Here is an 18245-nt window from a genome sequence, read left to right as displayed (position 1 = left end):
TCACAAAAAATTTAAGCAAGTTGGATGCACCATTTGTATCTTAAGATAATACAGCATTTCTTTACAGAAAGGCATAACTAACATTAGACAGGATCAGAGAAGTGAAGAAAGTAAAATTCATGCACATTAAGGCAGTTAAGGAAAACCATTTTACATTGGAAGTGGCATATGAAAACATTACACAGCATGAAATCCTTTGGCAAAATGATTTAAATTGCTTCATATACTGAAAATGCACTGTTAACCTCCTCTTTTCAAAGTAAGTGAGGTGTAAAAAGAAGCAGCACATAATGAATGGAGACAAAACATTGCTTGAATTCACTAATGCTTTGTAAAATGGATCACCTTTGTAATATGAATCAAAGGGAGAACAGAAACAGATTAAGTTTATTCTCCCCAGGACAAAATTTACAAGCTCTATAACAGAGAAAGGCTTATCTACCTACTTTTACTTCCCCTTGCTCTGCCAACCCAGATGGATTTTCAGTCATCTGGCAAAAGCAGAGGGAAACCACACCTCTGAGCAACTTCACAGTGGAGATTCCATCACATGAAACACTTAAACAGCTGCCAAAGCTAAATCCCACTCCTCCCTGACTGCTGAAGGAATGCCTTTTTTTTTTTTCTTTGCTGTTAATTGCTCTCTAGCTGGAGTTCACAATACTTTCTTAGTGGTCACTATTACTTTTGCTACACTGCAAGTGTCCTGGAACTTTCTCCTTCAACTACCTTCACCATAATCAGAGTACCCTCTCTGGTTTGGCAACGTAAACAGCATTTGTTTGATGTTCTGAACTTACCTGGAGAATCATCATCTTATTAAAAAAAATAAATCATAGTAATACACTTTGCTAATGGATAACTTGTTCTAAACATTTGTATCTCACCTTTGACAGAAGCAATTTCACACAGGAAACATGGCCCTCATAGACTGCTGATAGGAGTGGTGTGATATTATGTTTGTCTGGAGCCTGTAAATTGAGACACAGTTATTTGAAGCACAGTTTCACACAGTGGTAAAAAGTTTTACTTAACTTTTTAATTTTGGTTTGTCAATAGTAGAGTGAAGGTAAAGATTTAAGAATACTATCCAGAAATGCATGCCCTTAGAATTTTTTACTCTCTTTTTTAAAAAGAAAAGTCATTGTTTAAAAAACAGTCAGTTAACAGCAAGATATTTCTTCCTTAAGACTTCTAGGTATCCCAAAGTTTGTCTGTTTTTTAAGGCCAATGCTCGAAATTGCAGGGTTTCAGCTGACAAGTTTTGCCCAATTTAAAAACAGTACTCCTAATTTTCCCATTTCTCAGCCAGCTTGACTTCAGAAACCAGTTTTGGCTGAAACATTGTGCTGTCTTCTCCTCTCTAAACTACAGTCCTGGAAAGAATAAGAAATGGAGCAAATGAAATTGACTTATTTTTTCCCCCCTCTCCAGTTAGAACTCCTAAGGAAGGCATAATCTTTGCAGACACCAAGAAAAAATCCAAGACATTTTGTTAAGGACTAAAGCTGTGTTGTACGTTAACCTTCAGACAAGTATTCAAAAGCACAGCATTTGGGATATATGGTTAGAGTATTTAGAAACTTCACTTTACGGAGAACTACACTATTTTGAATTGCCAATACAGTGCAGCAAAGTCTTTTCATGACAAAAAGACATGCATTCCAAGCTACAGCAAAATGACTAAATTTGTAAAAGTAAAAATGTGTCTAAAAAAAAAAAAGAGAAGCATTATCAATTTAAACAGAGTTGATCCTGCGTTGGCCAAGGACGCATTGCACTGTCTTCTGAAGCCCCTTTCCAATAAATGTAATAACGCATTTCATGCAAACTTTCTTTAGATGTGATTATTGGATTTATTCTTCTAATCACGGTCAAATTAAATTTAACTTTTTATAGCTAGAAACAACTTTTCCTAGAGTGCCCAAAAAAGAATAAAAGCATTTCATAAACATAATTTTGAGCTTCTAACCTGTAGGAGACCACCTCTCAAATATTTTTAAATGCATCAAATTGTTTAGCTTGATCTAAGTCTTTCAATAACCATTTAGGCACTTATACCAATCCCTTGTATGTGTGCGTGTGTGGGGACAGAGACCCTAACACCCTTAACATCTGTTTATAAATTGATGTACATACATTAATATCAGCTCCTTTCAATAGCAGAAATTCCAGAATCTCAAGCTGTCCACAGTCTGCTGCATAGTGAAGAGGCTTCCTCCCACCTTCAAGTGTCCGATTGACATCTTCACCCTTCAATGTAAACATAAACCTAATAATCAAAATTTTAGTGCTAACACATCAATAAGAGCTTAAAAAAATCCATCATCTTTAGATATGCTGAAGAATATTCCATCCAAATATTTAAGAAATTGCCCAAGGAAAATGAAAATTAAGTTGCTCGCTTTCCTTTCCCTCATTTATGTATTTAAGACTGTAAGATAACCTTTGTCCCTTCTTCTACACTGCATCTCAAGTGTAGTGAGGACCCAAGTGCACTAGGTAACTCATGTGATTAAAAAAAAGAAATAATTAAAAACATCAGAGCTTGTAAATATGCTCACATTGGCTCATTTTGCTTCTCCTTCACCCCATCTGGGATTCTAGTTTTCTGGCTAAATTATTTTACTTGCTTCTACACATATTGAAGTTTTGCATACTGAGATACATAGAAGTCAGCATCGTAACTACTAGCAAGTGAGTACAGACCATCCATAACTTAAAACCCAATTATGAAACCATCCATTCTGTTTTATAAATAGCACCTGCCAATTCTACATGACACAAAGAAGTCTGAAGACACTCAACCAAATCAGAACGCAGGAAGTTGTATTCTAATGCCAATTCTAACAGTGGATTGAGACATCTCTTAAGGCGTAAACAAAATTTAATTTAGTGAGTGCCTAATCAGCTTTGTTTCTTCACCTTGGGTTGTGCAACTAAGGATAAACTGATTTGCTGCACTTCAGTAATGACAAGAAGTTACTGGAAACCAAATACTGACACAGTACGTGGTAAGTGACTTCTTGTTCTTATGTGCAAGTAACATTAGTATTTTAGGGACTGGGTAAATTTAGCATCATACCTCGAGTGCTGCATCTACACAGAAAAAGAAAAAAGAATTTCAGCTGCAGCACCAATTCATACTTCTCTGAGCCCCTGCAGGTCCCTCATTCCTGCCCCAAATCTCTAGCAAGTTCACAGAACAGAGGACTTGAAGTATATCTTCCAGACATCGCCTCCCTTCTAAGAACAGAAGACTAGACTGTCAGAAGGAAATCTTGTTCTGCATTTGATGTTGTATATTACCAGTTTTATACTACCAGCCAAATAACAAGACGACCTCAGAATTCTCCTCTCCTATCAATACAATTTTCTATTTTTCTCATAATATACCCCTGCTGAAAGTCAAAGAAAACCAAGTGTTTAACTTCAGGTGTTTAACTAAAATACTGTGGTCTCAGAGGTCAGGACCTGGTTTTGACACCTATTGAAGGTTTCTGCTTCAAAGTAGCATGAAGTAGCAGCAAGTAGCACAATGAAAAAGACTCTCCAACTCCTGTTACTGACCCTGAAATATGGCTACGGCTTCTGAAGTACAGTGGACATCAGGACAAAGATAGCTTTACTTTTATCTATGATTTTCAGAAAAGTAACAAGTTGTACTTCTAAACAAAGTCCAACACAGCTTTAGCTATATGGACTGTCAACACTGTACAATAGTTTGTAACATAAAATTTCAATACGACTAACCGAAGGTCTAACTCTATCTGCAACAACTGTACTGGTAAACAGTATTGTGAGGTAACTTTTCTTCTCTTTTTCTGAATTTCAGTACAAAGTGTTGGTGGGGATATGTTAATAACTGTGTTCCAATTAATATATATATATATACAGATCACAGTACACTAACAGCATACAAACAGCCACACTGGTTTGAAAGTGTGTAAGGAAGCAGAACATACTTAGCTTATCTATGAAGTTAAGCTCTACCCATATTCTTATTTGCACCTTGCTACTTCCCATCAATTTAAAAACAACTAGCATTTAAATAACACGTGATGTTTGCAGATACATAAGGATTGGAACGCTTAAGTTTAGGAAGCAAACCATGTAAGAGCCATGCAGTTACTACCCCAAAACAGTCCCTAAAAACTCCTGTAATGTCTGACACATGCTAAGACATGGTAAATAAGGGGTTAAGGGACAAGGACAAACAAGCTAACTCCCAGGACAGCACACAGTAAAGCCACAAAGTTCACATTCAAAAAGAAATTTAGAATCATCACATCTTCAGATTAGGACAGTCCAACAAAGCTGCCCTTTCTTAAGCTTGTAAATATTATGTGGCTCATTGGCTTACACTATAGGATTTTTTTTTCCTTTCTTTTTGAAGAATATACCACAGATCCCTCTGTTGTCTCCTAAGCTGGTTTTGGAATAAATTCCTGCAGGAAAATGAACTTCTAGAAGGAAAAAACACCCCAACACACAAACACCAAGTTTTCTAAGCCTCCCTTAAAGACAATGAAAGCTTGTTTATAGGGTACTATCTTGCAAAAAGGCTGCAAACAAAGACATCAGGAACACAGTCTATGTGGATTTGAATACTAGCACTGAGAAAATATATAAACAGCATTCAAAGTCAAACACCAGAATGTTTTAGTCCAAATTAACAGAACAAGTATATCCAATAATTACAAAAATAAAAAAAAGCAAGTACTCCTAGATTCTGCAATAAAGAAAGTCAAATATCCACTTGTTTCATGGGTGTGAAAAGCCACTGTAAAACAGACCACTGAATGTTATAAAACTTAATTTGGCCTTTCCTACTCCCTGTCCATGACACATAGAAGTAGGAAGGGAAGACAAATCAAACCATTTCATATATAGGGATCATACCCTACCACAAGCACCTGCTTTAAATGCAGTCTCTAACACACATATGTCAGAAAACTTGCTGACTCTTCATAGATAATTCCTCTCTGGCCTTTACATGTCTTATTTACTTTGCCTGGAGTATCTCCCCACATGAAGAGCAGTAATCTCCAAAGCAGGGTGTGAAAACCTGGAGAGGCATGCAAGACAATCCACTGAGGTGTGAGAAGAAAATATTTTTTGCACTGTAAAAATAGCGTTTATTTAATCTTTATCACATCTTTAATTTCCACTTATTGGTATGTTTTATAGTGTACATAATAGATTAGTACAGTAGTCCATGTATGATTTATAAATAAATATCACACAATGGTTCAGGTTGGAAGGGACCTTAAAGGTCATCTAGTTCCAACCCCCCTGCCATGGGCAGGGACACCTCCCACTAGACCAGGCTGCTCAAAGCCCCATCCAGCCTGGCCTTGAACACTTCCAGGGATGGGGCATCCACAATCTCCCTGGGCAACCTGTTCCAGTGCCTCATCACTCTTACAGTAAAGAATTTCTTCTTGATATCCCATCTAAATCTACCCTCTTTCAGTTTGAGGCTATTACACCATGTCCTGTCATAACACTCCCTGATAAAAGAGTCCCTCCCCATCTTTCCTGTAGGCCACCTTTAGGTACTGGAAGGCCACTATAAGGTCTCCTTGAAGCCTTCGCTTCTCCAGGCTGAAGCACCCCAACTCTCTTGGCCTGTCCTCATAGCATAGGTCCTCCAGCCCTCTCATCATCTTCGTGACCCTCCACTGGACCCATTCCAACAGGTCCATGTCCTTCTTGTGGTGAGGACTCCAGAGCTGGAGTCGATACTCCAGGTGGGGTCTCACCAGAGCAGAGTAGAGGGCCAGAATCACCTCCCTTGAGCTGCTGGCCGTGCTTCTTTTGATGCAGCCCAGGATGCGGTTGGCTTTCTAGGCTGCAAGTGCACATTGCCTGCTCACATTGAGCTTCTCATCCACCAACACCCCCAAGTCCTTCTCCTCAGGGCTGCTCTCAAGCCATTCTCCACCCAACCTGTATTTGTGCCTGGGATTGCCATGACCCAGGTGCAGGACCTTGCACTTGGCCTGGCTGAACTTCATGAGGTTCGCACAGGCCCACCTCTCAAGCTTGTCAAGGTCTCTCCAGATGGCATCCCTTCCCTCTAGTGCGTCAATCGTGCCACACAGCTTGGTGACATCAGCAAACTTGCTGAGGGTGCACTCAATCTCACTGTCCATGTCACCAACAAAGATGTTAAACAGCACTGGTCCCAGTACTGACCCCTGAGGAATGCCACTCGTCACTGGTTTCCATGTGGACTTTGAGCCATTGACTGCAACCCTTTGAGTGTGGCCATCTAGCCAGTTCCTTATCCACTGCGTGGTCCATCCATCAAATCCATGCTTTTCCAATTTGGAGACAGGACAGTGTCAACCGCTTTGCATAAGTCCATGTAGATGATGTCAGTTGCTCTCCCCTTATCTACCAATGCTGTGGCAACATCATAGAAGGCCACCAAATTTGTCAGGCACTTCTTGCTTTTGGTGAAGCCATGTCGGCTATCACCAATCACCTCCTTATTTTCCATGTGCCTTCACAGAGTTTGCAGGAGGATCTGCTCCATGATCTTGCCAGGTACAGAGGTGAGACTGACCGGTCTGTAGTTCCCTGGGTCATCCTTTTTTCCCTTTTTGAAAATGGGGGTTACGTTTCCCCTTTTCCAATCAGCGGGAACTTCACCAGACTGCCACAACTTTTCAAATATAATGGAAAGTGGCTTGGCAACTTCATCTGCCAGCTCCCTCAGGACCTGTGGATGGATTTCATCTGGTCCCATGGGCTTAGGCACTTCCAGGTTCCTCAGATGGTCCCGGAACCTGATCTTTTCCTACGGTGGGTGGTTCTTCATTCTCATAGATCCTGCCTTTGCATCCTGCAACTCGGGTGGTATGGTTGGAGCCCTTGCCGGTGAAGACCGAGGCAAAAAGAGTCATTCAGCATCTCAGCCTTCTCCATATCTTGGGTGACCAGGTCTCCTGTCTCCTTCCTGAGAGGGCCCACATTTTCCCTAGTCTTGCCTTTACCCCGACGTACTTATAGAAGTTTTTCTTGTTATCCTTGATGCCCCTAGCCAGATTTAATTCTATCTGGGCTTTAGCTTGCCTAATCTGATTCCTGGTCGCTCAGACAGTTTCTCTGTATTCCATCCAGTCAACCCATCCTTGCATCCGCCCTCTGTAGGCCTCCTTTTTGCTTTTGAGCTTGTCCAGGAGCTCTTTGTTAACCCATGCAGGCCTCCTGGCATTTTTGCCTGACTTCCTCATTCTTGGGATGCACTGCTCCTGAGCTTGGAGTAGGCTATCCTTGAATACTAACCAGCTCTCCTGGACTGCTCTTCCCTCCAGTACTTTTTCCCATGTTACCCTGCCAAGCAGGTCCCTCAAGAGGCCAAAATCTGTTCTCTTGAAGTCCAGGGTAGTGAGCTTGCTGCATGCTCTCCTTGCTGCCCAAAGATCTTGAATTCAACCATTTCATGATCACTGCAGCCAAGGCTACCCTTGAGCTTGACACTCGCCACCAGCCCCTCCTTGTTGGTAAGGACAAGGTCCAGCATAGTTCCTCTCCTTGTTGGCTCCCCTACCGTTTGAAGAAGAAAGCTGTCATCGACACATTCCAAGAACTTCCTGGATTTCTTGTGCCCCACTGTGTTGTCTTTCCAACAGACATCGGGGTGGTTGAAGTCCCCCATGATGACCATGGTCTGTAAACACGATACTGCTCCTATCTGTCTATGGAGGGCCCCATCCGCTCTGTAGTTCTGGTCAGGTGGCCTGTAGCAGACCCCTACCATAATGTCCCCTGCCCCTGCGTTCCCTTTAATCTTGACCCATAAGCTCTCCGCTGGGTCTTCATCCATCCCCAGGCAGAGCTCCATGGACTCCAGCTGTTCACTGACATACAGGGCAACACCCTCTCTTCGTCTTCCCAGCCCGTCATTCCTGAAGAGTCAGTATCCGTCCATTACAACGCTCCAATCATAAGAGCCATCCCACCACAACTCTGTCATGCCAATAAGATCGTAGCCCTGTAAGCATGCACACATCACCAACTCTTCTTGCTAATTTCCCATGCTGCATACATTTGCATAAAGGCATTTCAGCTGGGTGCCCAATTAAGCTGTCTCACTAGCTGAAGCATTTGCTTTTCCTTCATGCTGCTCTTCAGGTGGTCTTCCTCTGGGGTGTTTTATCTGTGACTCCCCGGTTCCTATCTCCCCAGGAGTGCCTGGCTCATCCCTATAAGACTTCAAGTGTGCTGCAGCGTACCCAGCCCATCTTGGACCAACAGGCTGAGGGCCTTCACTAGTGAGCCACCCCTCAGACCTTGAAGCATCGCCCCTTGGCTCGTCACAAGCAAGCCAGGTAGCATCCCCCTCCCCCAACAAGCCTAGTTTAAAGCACGGTCAATGAGCCCCACTAGCTCATGAGCAAACACCCTTTTCCCCCTTTCAGAAAGATGAGCCCCGTCTGATGCCAACAAGCCTGGTGCCGTGTAGGCCATCCCATTGTCAAAAAACCCAAAACTGTGGTGGTGACACCAGCCACGGAGCCACGTGTTGACAGACTGCACATGTCTGTTTCTTACAGTGTCCCTGCCTGTAACTGGGAGAACAGAAGAAAAGATAACCTGTGCCCCAGACTCCCTTATTAACCTTTCCAAGGCCCTGAAGTCTCTCTTGTTGTTCCTCGGCTATGTGTTGCCACCTCATCACTACCCATGTGAAAGAGCAACAGCAGGTAGTAGTCTGAGGGGCAAACCAGGCTGTGAAGTCTTCAAGTGACATCCCTGACTGGGCCCCGGGGAGGCAGCATACCTCCCTGTCAAGAAGGTCTGCCCAGCATATTAGGCCTTTTGTTCCCCTCAGAAAGGAGTCTCCTACTACTATAACCCGCCTCTTCTTCCTTGTAGAGGCAGTTCTTAAACTGGGGGTAGGCCTTGCTGGTCCTGGCATCTCTTCTGGTGTAACCAAACCATGTTCCATGCCATCCATAGGTTGGCCTACCTCCTCAAAAGCCTCATACTTGTTGTGCAGCGGCACCTGATTAGGGGATGTGGGCAAGGAGGGAGTTCGCTTGCCTCCTCTAGTACAGACTAGTCTCCATTCACTAGCCTTCTTTTGTCCACTGCCTTCAGTCTGGCAGGGAGAAGGTACCAGATCTCTTTCAGCTTCAAATATATAGACATTGGTGTTGCACGCCCAATTTTTTTTTACTGATACACGATCAAAAAGCGTTAGAGACCACTAGCCTAGAGCTCTATCTGTATTCATGGAAACAAAGTAATCTTTTTCAGAGGCAGTTTCATGCTGGAAAACTAAACACTTTCAGTGGAAATTTTAAAGGTCAACTAAAAAAAACCCCTAAACATTACCCCTACACAAAATTTATTCAGATTAAAGATGAACTGTTATAAAACTCACAAGAATATCCTTATAGTTACACTTTTGCAAAGAGAAAGTGCCTTTAGGCATGGAAACATCAACTTTTAATAGGATTTAAATTAAACATATAAAGTTTTGATCTTTATCTACACCAGCTGCCATTTATGTGCTTAATTAAAAGTCTCCAAGACACAAGTTGCATATAAAATCACCTATAAAATGGGAAAGTCAGAAAACTGCTTGAACACTTATGATTCAAATTGGTAATGCATTGGTGCCAAAGACAGTAGTTACTACAGCTGCAACAATAAACCTTTTACTTGGCTAGACAGTGATCTGAAACACATTTAACATCCTAGATAAGGTTGTCAAAGATTATCTAAACAAGCTGCTGTTGCCCTTTAAGTTTAATATATACAATCCTGTGGCTGTCGATTTCTGTCTTCACTGGATGAGCACTCCAAGTTGGATTCTCTTGGTCTTCTTTGTCTACTTGAAGTATCCTGTTCCGCTAAGTCAGGGAGAGATGTTGACTTATGTGGGCAGTTGGGTTCTCAGTTCTGACAGAATGGCCAGCCATGACAGATCACATTTTGTATAGGAAACACATCATCTCTATATGGTGGCATCTAAAAAGTGAACGACTAGAGAATGAACTAGGGAATTCAAGGATTCACATTAGCAAAGAAATTAGATATTGTAGCTATAGCAACAAGCTCCAAATGCCAATTCACATTTTCATACAATAAAAGAAAATCTGAGCATAAGGTCAAGATTTGAGCCCCCTCTCATAAATAAGGTTGCTCTGATGAAGGTGTGGCTATTTATGTCAACAGAATCAGACAAAGCGGTCTCTCAAGCCCGTAACAGGTTGAGGCAGGAAACAGTACAGGAAGTACAGATTCAAAGGAAAGAGCTATCTCTATATGAAGTTTTCTGAAGTTACTGTGGTTTTAGATAATATTGGCCAGAGACACTACACAGAATGCTATGACTTGGGTATCAGCAATTTTACCAGGTGATGACTCTCAATACTGACCTCTGAGACAGTGAAGTAACCAATATTTTGGTAGGCTGAAACAAAGACTGAACCAAATAGCTGCTAAAGATTTTCTTTAAAATAGACCATACTCTACACAGGCATATGGTCAGAACCCACAAGAACTGCCAAAGAGGAGCATGATTTTTCCTTCAAACCCACAGGAAGAGAGTCTTATGTATATTAGACAAAAAGTGACAGAAGAATTATCCCAGGAATTTTTATGGGACTTCCACCATCTTCTAGAGTCTAACAGAGCAGCAACAACATTAATAGTTATGAGGGCACTTTGAAGGAGGCTTAAGTATGTCAGAATCAAAGAATCATATCAACTTCAAAATAAAACATACCTTCAAAGGTCACACTTATGAAGACTATTTCTTTTCACTTTCTAGAGTGGACCTACAAATTCACTAACAATTGTGTAAATGTTTGTGCACAGCCTCAGAAAAGAATTTGCCCTTGCAAAAGGAAAGACACGATCACCTCTTTAATGACCTTACAGAATACATTGAGTTTACTTAGTCAGACATTTAAGGCTAAGTCTGGCATAAAACACATCAGTAATGTTTTTCTTTGCAGACGAAAGACCTAGAGCACCAGCTATGCAATAACACTAAAAATCGGTTTGACACGTTAAACACGAGAACCAGCAGTTAACAACTATCTGCTTTAATCCTCTGATTACAGGTAAAGAAAAGCTTCTCTGTGAATCTCCCATTTCTAAACAAGACAGCATGAAAAAAGATTTTTGTAACACATTGATCTTACGTCCTACTTAGAAAACTCACATACATGGATAACAGCAGAATATTCATTTAGAAAGACTAAGTATCAGCTTCAGTTGAAAGCTGGGTATCAACTTTTCACTGAAGGACAGGAAAATAAAAACTTGGAGCTCAGTTCTAAATACTTTCAAGACTTTTCTCTGCTTTTTAAATAACTAACAGTAGGGTTCATTATAGCACTCTCCAAATACAGCTATCACCCACTTTCTGGGTGGATGGAGCAATTCAATCCATAAAAAGATATGTTTAACTAATGTCTTAAGTGAGTACAGTCAAAATTAGTTACTCTTGAACTTAATTCTTCCACTACCCTCTATCACACGCATTTGCCTTGATCTACCTTTTTTTGTATATGTGTGTATACCTACACAAAACCCCTGGTTGTGTCTCATGTCCTTTTGCAGTTTAATTCCAGTCAAGCTTTGGCTTTTTTAGTTCCATCCCTGCACACCCTGGGAAAGGGCCTAAATTATTCCTGACTACCCACGCCAAATTTCACTCTTCATATTCCCCCATTTCGTATCTGAGCTCAGAGAGGAGTTCTGTGACAGCCAAGCTGCCCTCCTGTCAAGCCTGCTGGATGTCCCAGAGTAATCTGGAAGGATCTGCACCTTAACAGCTGCCTTGAATAAGTTCTGCCAAATTTAATTCCTTATTCTTTTGCAGCCCTACTTAAAAGAATGAATCAGATTTCACTCACTTTGTCCCTAATGCACATTATGACATCAGCTCATTGAATATATTGCATGAACAAGTTTAGTCATAAATTACAAGTTTTAAAGCTCATTATTTTCCAGGCAGATCATTTAACCACACCAAACTAACACTGTCCTCGAACAGCCCCTGCCTTTTCTGTAAGCTCTATTACAGAGACTGTATTCCATGCCTTCCTTGGTCCAGCTTTACCTACTAGCTCCCTCTTTTCCCAGTTCCTGCCAGTTTCAAAAGTATCAACACTTAAAGCCAAATGAGCTAAACTAAACTCATCCAGTGCCACTGTAGCATCCCTACAGTGTACTCCACGTGCTTAAATCACAGGCTCACTTTGCAGTGGCACACCAACTGAAACCGAATCCAAGCCAGCTATTCAATTGGGCACCATGGTTTGACAGTAGTGTTGCTCTAGAACATTACTGCCATGCTATTAATGTCACAGCTCACCCATCAGTTTAGCACCAATTTTCTCCTGTGTAGCAATTATAGTATCACTACTCCTAGCCACAGTTTGATTCTTTGCACCCCCTGCATCAGAATTAGTAGCTGAATGATGAATCCAATGAGGGAACTAATCAGTCTGAGAATTAACTTGGTCATTTTCTTCTTTCCATATGAATACGTTCCTTCATCTGATTCACCACTTGGCACCTGGAACACACCAGAAATAAGTAGCTGGGACTTACACTGCAGTTCTACCACAGGAATCAAAACTCAAAACTGTGACCTCATTAAATCCTATTGCATAGGTTAACTGTATTAGTAGAGCAGTATCTGTAATACTGGTGACATTAAGATGCTCTTTCAAATTTGGAAAGAGCTTCATGTCCCCATCTGTACTTATCCTGTCATACAGAAATAACTTCAACTCCACATTTCATGCACTCCTTTCATTCCAGTTTTAATGAAGGAAAACAAATTCCATGCAATCAGAGGTCCTTAGAGCACAGGGAAGCATCCTACAGGAACTACACTACTAGGTAATTCCTGTCTCCATTATTCTGGAAAAAGATAAACTCACTATACAGTCTGTTGCATTACTTTGATCTCTTTGCATACAAGAGACGGCCATTCTTACAGAGTCTTAGATAACTCTGACATTTTAAATACAGCAATAACTTTATTGTTGTTGTCTGAGTGGAAAAGAGGAAGAGTGAAGAATCCTCTTCCTACAAAGAAAAGTTTAAGTCCTAGGGATGAGATACTTGCAATATCTTACTATGTATTGAGAATATTACTTCTGAACACTTCATATTTTTCTATCTTCCCCACAGGCTTTTGTTCACACTGTTGTATCTGTTTTTAAAAAGTCAAAGAGACTAAGTGAAATAGTTTATCAGAAGTATTTCCAAGCAATCTCACTGTACAGATCTATAGCAAAAGATGTTAAGAATTCAATGGAAAGCAGCAGCATCTCAGGTTTTGGGCACTTAATGTTACTCCAGTGTAGGAGCAATAGGCAAATATGTGTGAATGAAAGAAAAAGTAAAATTAAGGTATTGTGCCTTTTTGTTTCTTTGTCACAGCATAATGCATGGCCTTTATAGCAGAAAAATCACATGTAATATCCCTTTATGCAACATTCTTCACTTTAAAGTGCATGTTGTAAAAACAAAAAAAGAATCCTCCTGGGATTTTATGACAGAAGAAACATTTGAAATCAAACAGATGAAATTCAGTCTAGCATCTACTTTCTATGCTCATCTTCATGAGCATGAGTTGTCTTTTAAAATAAATCCAAATTCCTAGTAGATAGCTAGGTAAGCTTTGATATACCTCCATCATTGCTATTGGATGTAACTGAAACATAAAGATCTTTCTTACACTGTGATATTCTGAATGCAGAGTTCCCCCTCTGATTGAAAATACCACGGTCAGGTGTCCCAATTTAATTTTAACTTTGTAAAATGAAACCAGCAGAAGTAAACTGTAATTTATGCTGTTAGATACATTTTGAAGACATATTTTGCCATAACTGAAACCATATTGGTATCCACTGAATGAAATCTTTCCTTCCAACTTAACTCATTTTTAGTTTTCACACCTAATTGCCTGAAAGAGTAAGTTCTATGTTTTTTAAGTGAAACATAGATAACCTGAGCTTCGCAATCACTTAAGAATGTATTCCTTAGTCTTCTGAAGGAGAGCAAGCTTGGACAAACTACACCTTGAAAAAAAATTATCAGCCATATACTCAAACAGGGTTCAACAGACAATCTCACACTTCCACAATGGGGACGGGAGTGTGTGTGTGTGTGTGTTTATGCTTCCCCTAATACTCTCTTTCCTTTTCTCAAAGTCTGAGTCAGCTCACACCCCTTCAATCATTCCCCAGTATAACTTTTTCTGGATTCACCTGTCTCTGGAAAGACTTTAAAAACGAAAAAAGAAATGACCAAAACAGAACCAAACAACATATAAGCACTCTGAAGATAAAAATACACTTAGCTATCTTTGTCATTCTACTTGTATTCTCAAAATGGTTGTGTCTTAAGTATTTAAGCTAAAGCTCACTGCTTAACCTGTGTTTGTTTCAGTTTTATGTTCACAGACTTTTCAACTGTTTACTGTTGTCACATGTCAGCTCTGGGGCTCATCTAATCGAAAAGTTACCTCTCTAGCACTGCAGATCTAAACACCTTAACTGAGAATCCTTAAAAACAATACAGCAGAAACAACTGAAAAAACACCCCTTTGTTCTATATACTTTTATTCTTCAAGGTCAATCATTCTATAATTTCTAAAACAATATTTTCAAGCTCACAATTTTAAGTCAAACAAAAACTTTTGCCCTTATTCTACTTGCTGTAACAGTAAAAACATAAAATGATATTTTTATATAACTAATCCATGGGTCATAAACACTGGTGGTAATGAGGGAAAACACAAATACCACACTTCCTGAGACTTGACTAATAATCTAAAAATATAAGGACAGTTTAATTCTACAAGCTTGTAAATCTAATGACTCATGGAATCACAGACTATTTAAGGGTGAAAGGGACCTCTGGAGGTTATCTAGTCCAACAACCGCTCAAAGTAGGTCCAGTCAGATCAGGCTGCTCAGGACATTGCCCAGCTGAGCTCCATACACCTCCAAGGATGAAGGATCCCACAAGATCTCTAGGCACAAGTCCTTCCCAGGACTTGATCATCCTCACAGTAAAATATTTTTCTCTTATACCTAACTGGAATTTCTCACATTCCAACTAGAACTGTTGCCTTTTACACATTCACTGTGCACCTCCAGGCAAACTTCTCTATATCCTGCCCTCGGTATACAAAGAGCAATAAAAATCTTCCCTTTATCTTCTCTTCTTCAGAGGAAAAAAAAAACCACGCCCACAACAACAAAAAAACCTAAAGAGACCCCCAAACCACCACAATTCTAACAGCATCTCCTTGTATGTCCTCATCAATCCTGATGGTCTTCAAACTCTTGACTCTGAACATGTTGCAGTATGTTAGTGCCCTTTCTTGTACTAGGAAGCCCAGAACTGGACACAGTACTCATATGTAGCTTCAGAAGTGGTAAGAAGGGAAAAATTTCTTTCAATCTGCTGGCTGTTTTCTTGCTAATAAAGCCCAGTATGCTGCTGGCTTTCAATAATGAAAGGGCACACTGCAGACTCATCTGCAGCTTGATGTCAACCAGGACCCTGAAAACCTTTTCTAAAAAGCTCTTACCTAGCCAACTAGTCCCCAGCTTGTACAGGTGCCTGGGTTTACTTCTTTCTATCCTATTGTCCCTATTGGTAAAGGCATCCCATTGTCTAGGTCACCAACAATAATATTAAGCAATAATACCAATCCCTGATAGATGACACTGGTAACCAGGCACCACTTAGAAGCGATGTTGCCAATGACAATGCTTTGAGTCCAACAGCCCAGCCAATTTTCCACCAACCTTACAGTCCACTTACCCAGTCCATATACCACAAACTTCAACTTGGTCACTCGCTGTATCCTTACAGGGTGAAATGGGTTTTAGCAGGAGGTGGATTTGCTCCATAGCCTTCCCAGAGACTGAGGCTAAGCTGACATACCTACAGTTCCCCAGATCTTCCTTCTCATTGTTCTTGAATATAAGCGTGATGTTTGCTTTCTCAGATTCATCAGGAACATTCTCCTTTCTTCCTTTATCAATGCACTAGCCCCTTCTATTGCCCTTGAGATTCCTTGCCAGTTTCAACTTCAACTGAACTTTGGCTGTCTTACCTCCAACCCTGCACATTCGTGCAATATTTCTACATTCCTTCCAGTAGGCCATTTTGCTTTCACCCTCTGTGTAACTCTGTGTATCAGTTAGATTCCTCAAAATCTGTGACCATAGACACAAGCTCTATGCCCAAGTAACAGCCTTGAAAAGCACTCTCTCAACTCAACACTTCTCATGCTGTCATGAGAAAGTCCCAGAATGCAAAGAAAGGCCCCTAAAACATCTTAACCTTCCTTACTTTAGACAGGCTGCAGTATCATCTCATCTATATTTAAACATCACCAAAAAAGGAGGCAATCTGATCTTCCATCATAGAAACGGAATTTTATAGCTCACCTCCCCTGAATTCTTCTTCCACCAATCAGTTGCTTAAGCAGATAATTGGAACCTCAAATACCCTGGTTTTAAATAAGCTTTCTTGAAAGACTCAAGAGAACTAAAATTGAATGCTATGAGTTCAAACACAAAAACCCCTCTTTTTACTTTTGCCAGTACAAAAAAAATAAACCAATGTTTACCATGGAAAAGTCAAGTGCTACTATCTCAGTTTTCTTACTACTGAAATTTTCTCACTATTGAAACATTCTATGGGCCTATGTGCAGAGAGCCCAGATTGCTCATATTACCTGATCAAAAGTGCTTTCATCCTCCTCAGTCTGTCTCTGGAGTGGCTCCGTATGTATTCTATTCTGTAACCCTAGTTCTCACCTTATGACTGCCAACAAGTTGATTCACATACTGCTAACCTTAAAGTTAGATTTGTAGGTGTCCTTTGTTCCAATATATCTATTTCTGTAAAATACGTTGAAGAAATCTGACAGCATTATAGAACACCAGTTCTTAACAACAGAGGTCACTATATAGAACTATTCACTTGGTCTGCACTTTAGGTCTTCACTTCAACAATACCACAACGTTCCAGTTTTTTTGAGGTGGCATTGTAGTTCAACTGAGCTTTTCCCCCCCATAGAATAGTATCAGGGTCTAAAAAGCAGCACTGACTTTGAAGAAGCAGTTTTCATTCTTGACAAGATATAAACTGATTTAGCCAACCAAAATCGACGCCACCACTTTCAAAGGTGGTTGGAGATTACCGACAGAAACACCCTTAAAATGAACTCAGTAATTCAGGCCTAATGGCTTTTCCTAAAACCTTATTTCTAGTTTTCAAGGGTTAAAATTAACACTACTCAAAATACTCTCTTTTCCCAAGCTGGTTACACAATTTTCTCTAGAAATTTTGTCATGGTAACTAAATGGAACGCTAGCCTGAAGCGGTTTCTGCTGGCTAGAGCAGAAGGGTTAAATATCTGCATCCATTACTGAAACTGATTCAGTTTTAAATTGCTACAGTAGACACACCCTCACATCAGCTGTATTAATACAAACATGAAGATAACTGAACTTCTAGTTTAGTACTTTAGTCAAGAAAGCCAATTTTGTAAGCGTCTGGGTATTTCACCATAACCCTAGGCTAACCATACCATTTTCACATTCCTGTCCATTTTTACTAATTAGAAACAAGAACAATTCAAGTGACCAGCTCATAACACAAGTCAATGCAGCATATTATTTAAGTTTTCATACATTATTTTTTTTCCTGTAAGAGGAAAAAGCTCTTGACATGTGATGCTTCAGGGATTGCAGAACTAAGAATTGGGCAGAGCAGATGAAAAGATAAATTCCACATTTCCACTCAATCTGATGTGTTGAAAAAACTCCTCATACAGTGCAAGAGGCCTAAGGAGAAGCAACAGTTTTCTATATATTCTGCTCAGCAAGATTATCGAGTCTCAAGTTTTCTTGTCTCATCTTCTGATTCACACGAAAAATGACCTTGTTGCCCTGGTCAATGTTCAATCTAAAAGTAACAACACAGTGAAGTAACTAGTAAATCAAAGGCTGGGTGAAGTCCAAAGAGTAGAAAGGAAAGGAAAAAGATTAAGTGTTGCAATTTGTGAATTGTTTATGATTTTGAAGCAGATTTCTTCAGTTAAAAACCAGCAGTAAGTTCCTGCCAAAGCTGAGAAATCAACTCATTGTAACTGCAAGCTGGCAGTTTCCCATGGCAACTGCAAAAATTTTGTCCAGGATTCAAGTTTTCATTTAAATCCTCTATATTTT

At 40.3% G+C, this 18245-nt stretch overlaps 1 protein-coding gene across 1 annotated transcript in view; it reads right to left on the bottom strand.

The window, feature by feature from the left end:
* The window catches only part of MTPN (myotrophin), a 42106-nt gene that overhangs the window by 10712 nt on the left and 13149 nt on the right, over positions 1-18245 (bottom strand). Inside the window, exons 2-3 of the mRNA XM_074582857.1 lie at positions 2140-2253; positions 888-971 (exon numbers count right to left, since the gene is read on the bottom strand). Of these exons, the coding sequence (XP_074438958.1) occupies positions 888-971; positions 2140-2253 (198 nt within the window). The remainder of the gene's footprint in view (positions 1-887; positions 972-2139; positions 2254-18245) is intronic.

Source organism: Larus michahellis, chromosome 1 (genome assembly GCF_964199755.1).
Source record: "Larus michahellis chromosome 1, bLarMic1.1, whole genome shotgun sequence".
Classification (NCBI taxonomy): domain Eukaryota; kingdom Metazoa; phylum Chordata; class Aves; order Charadriiformes; family Laridae; genus Larus; species Larus michahellis.
The sequence above is the reverse complement of the archived record's forward strand: the minus strand, read 5'-3'. Positions and strand labels throughout refer to the sequence as shown.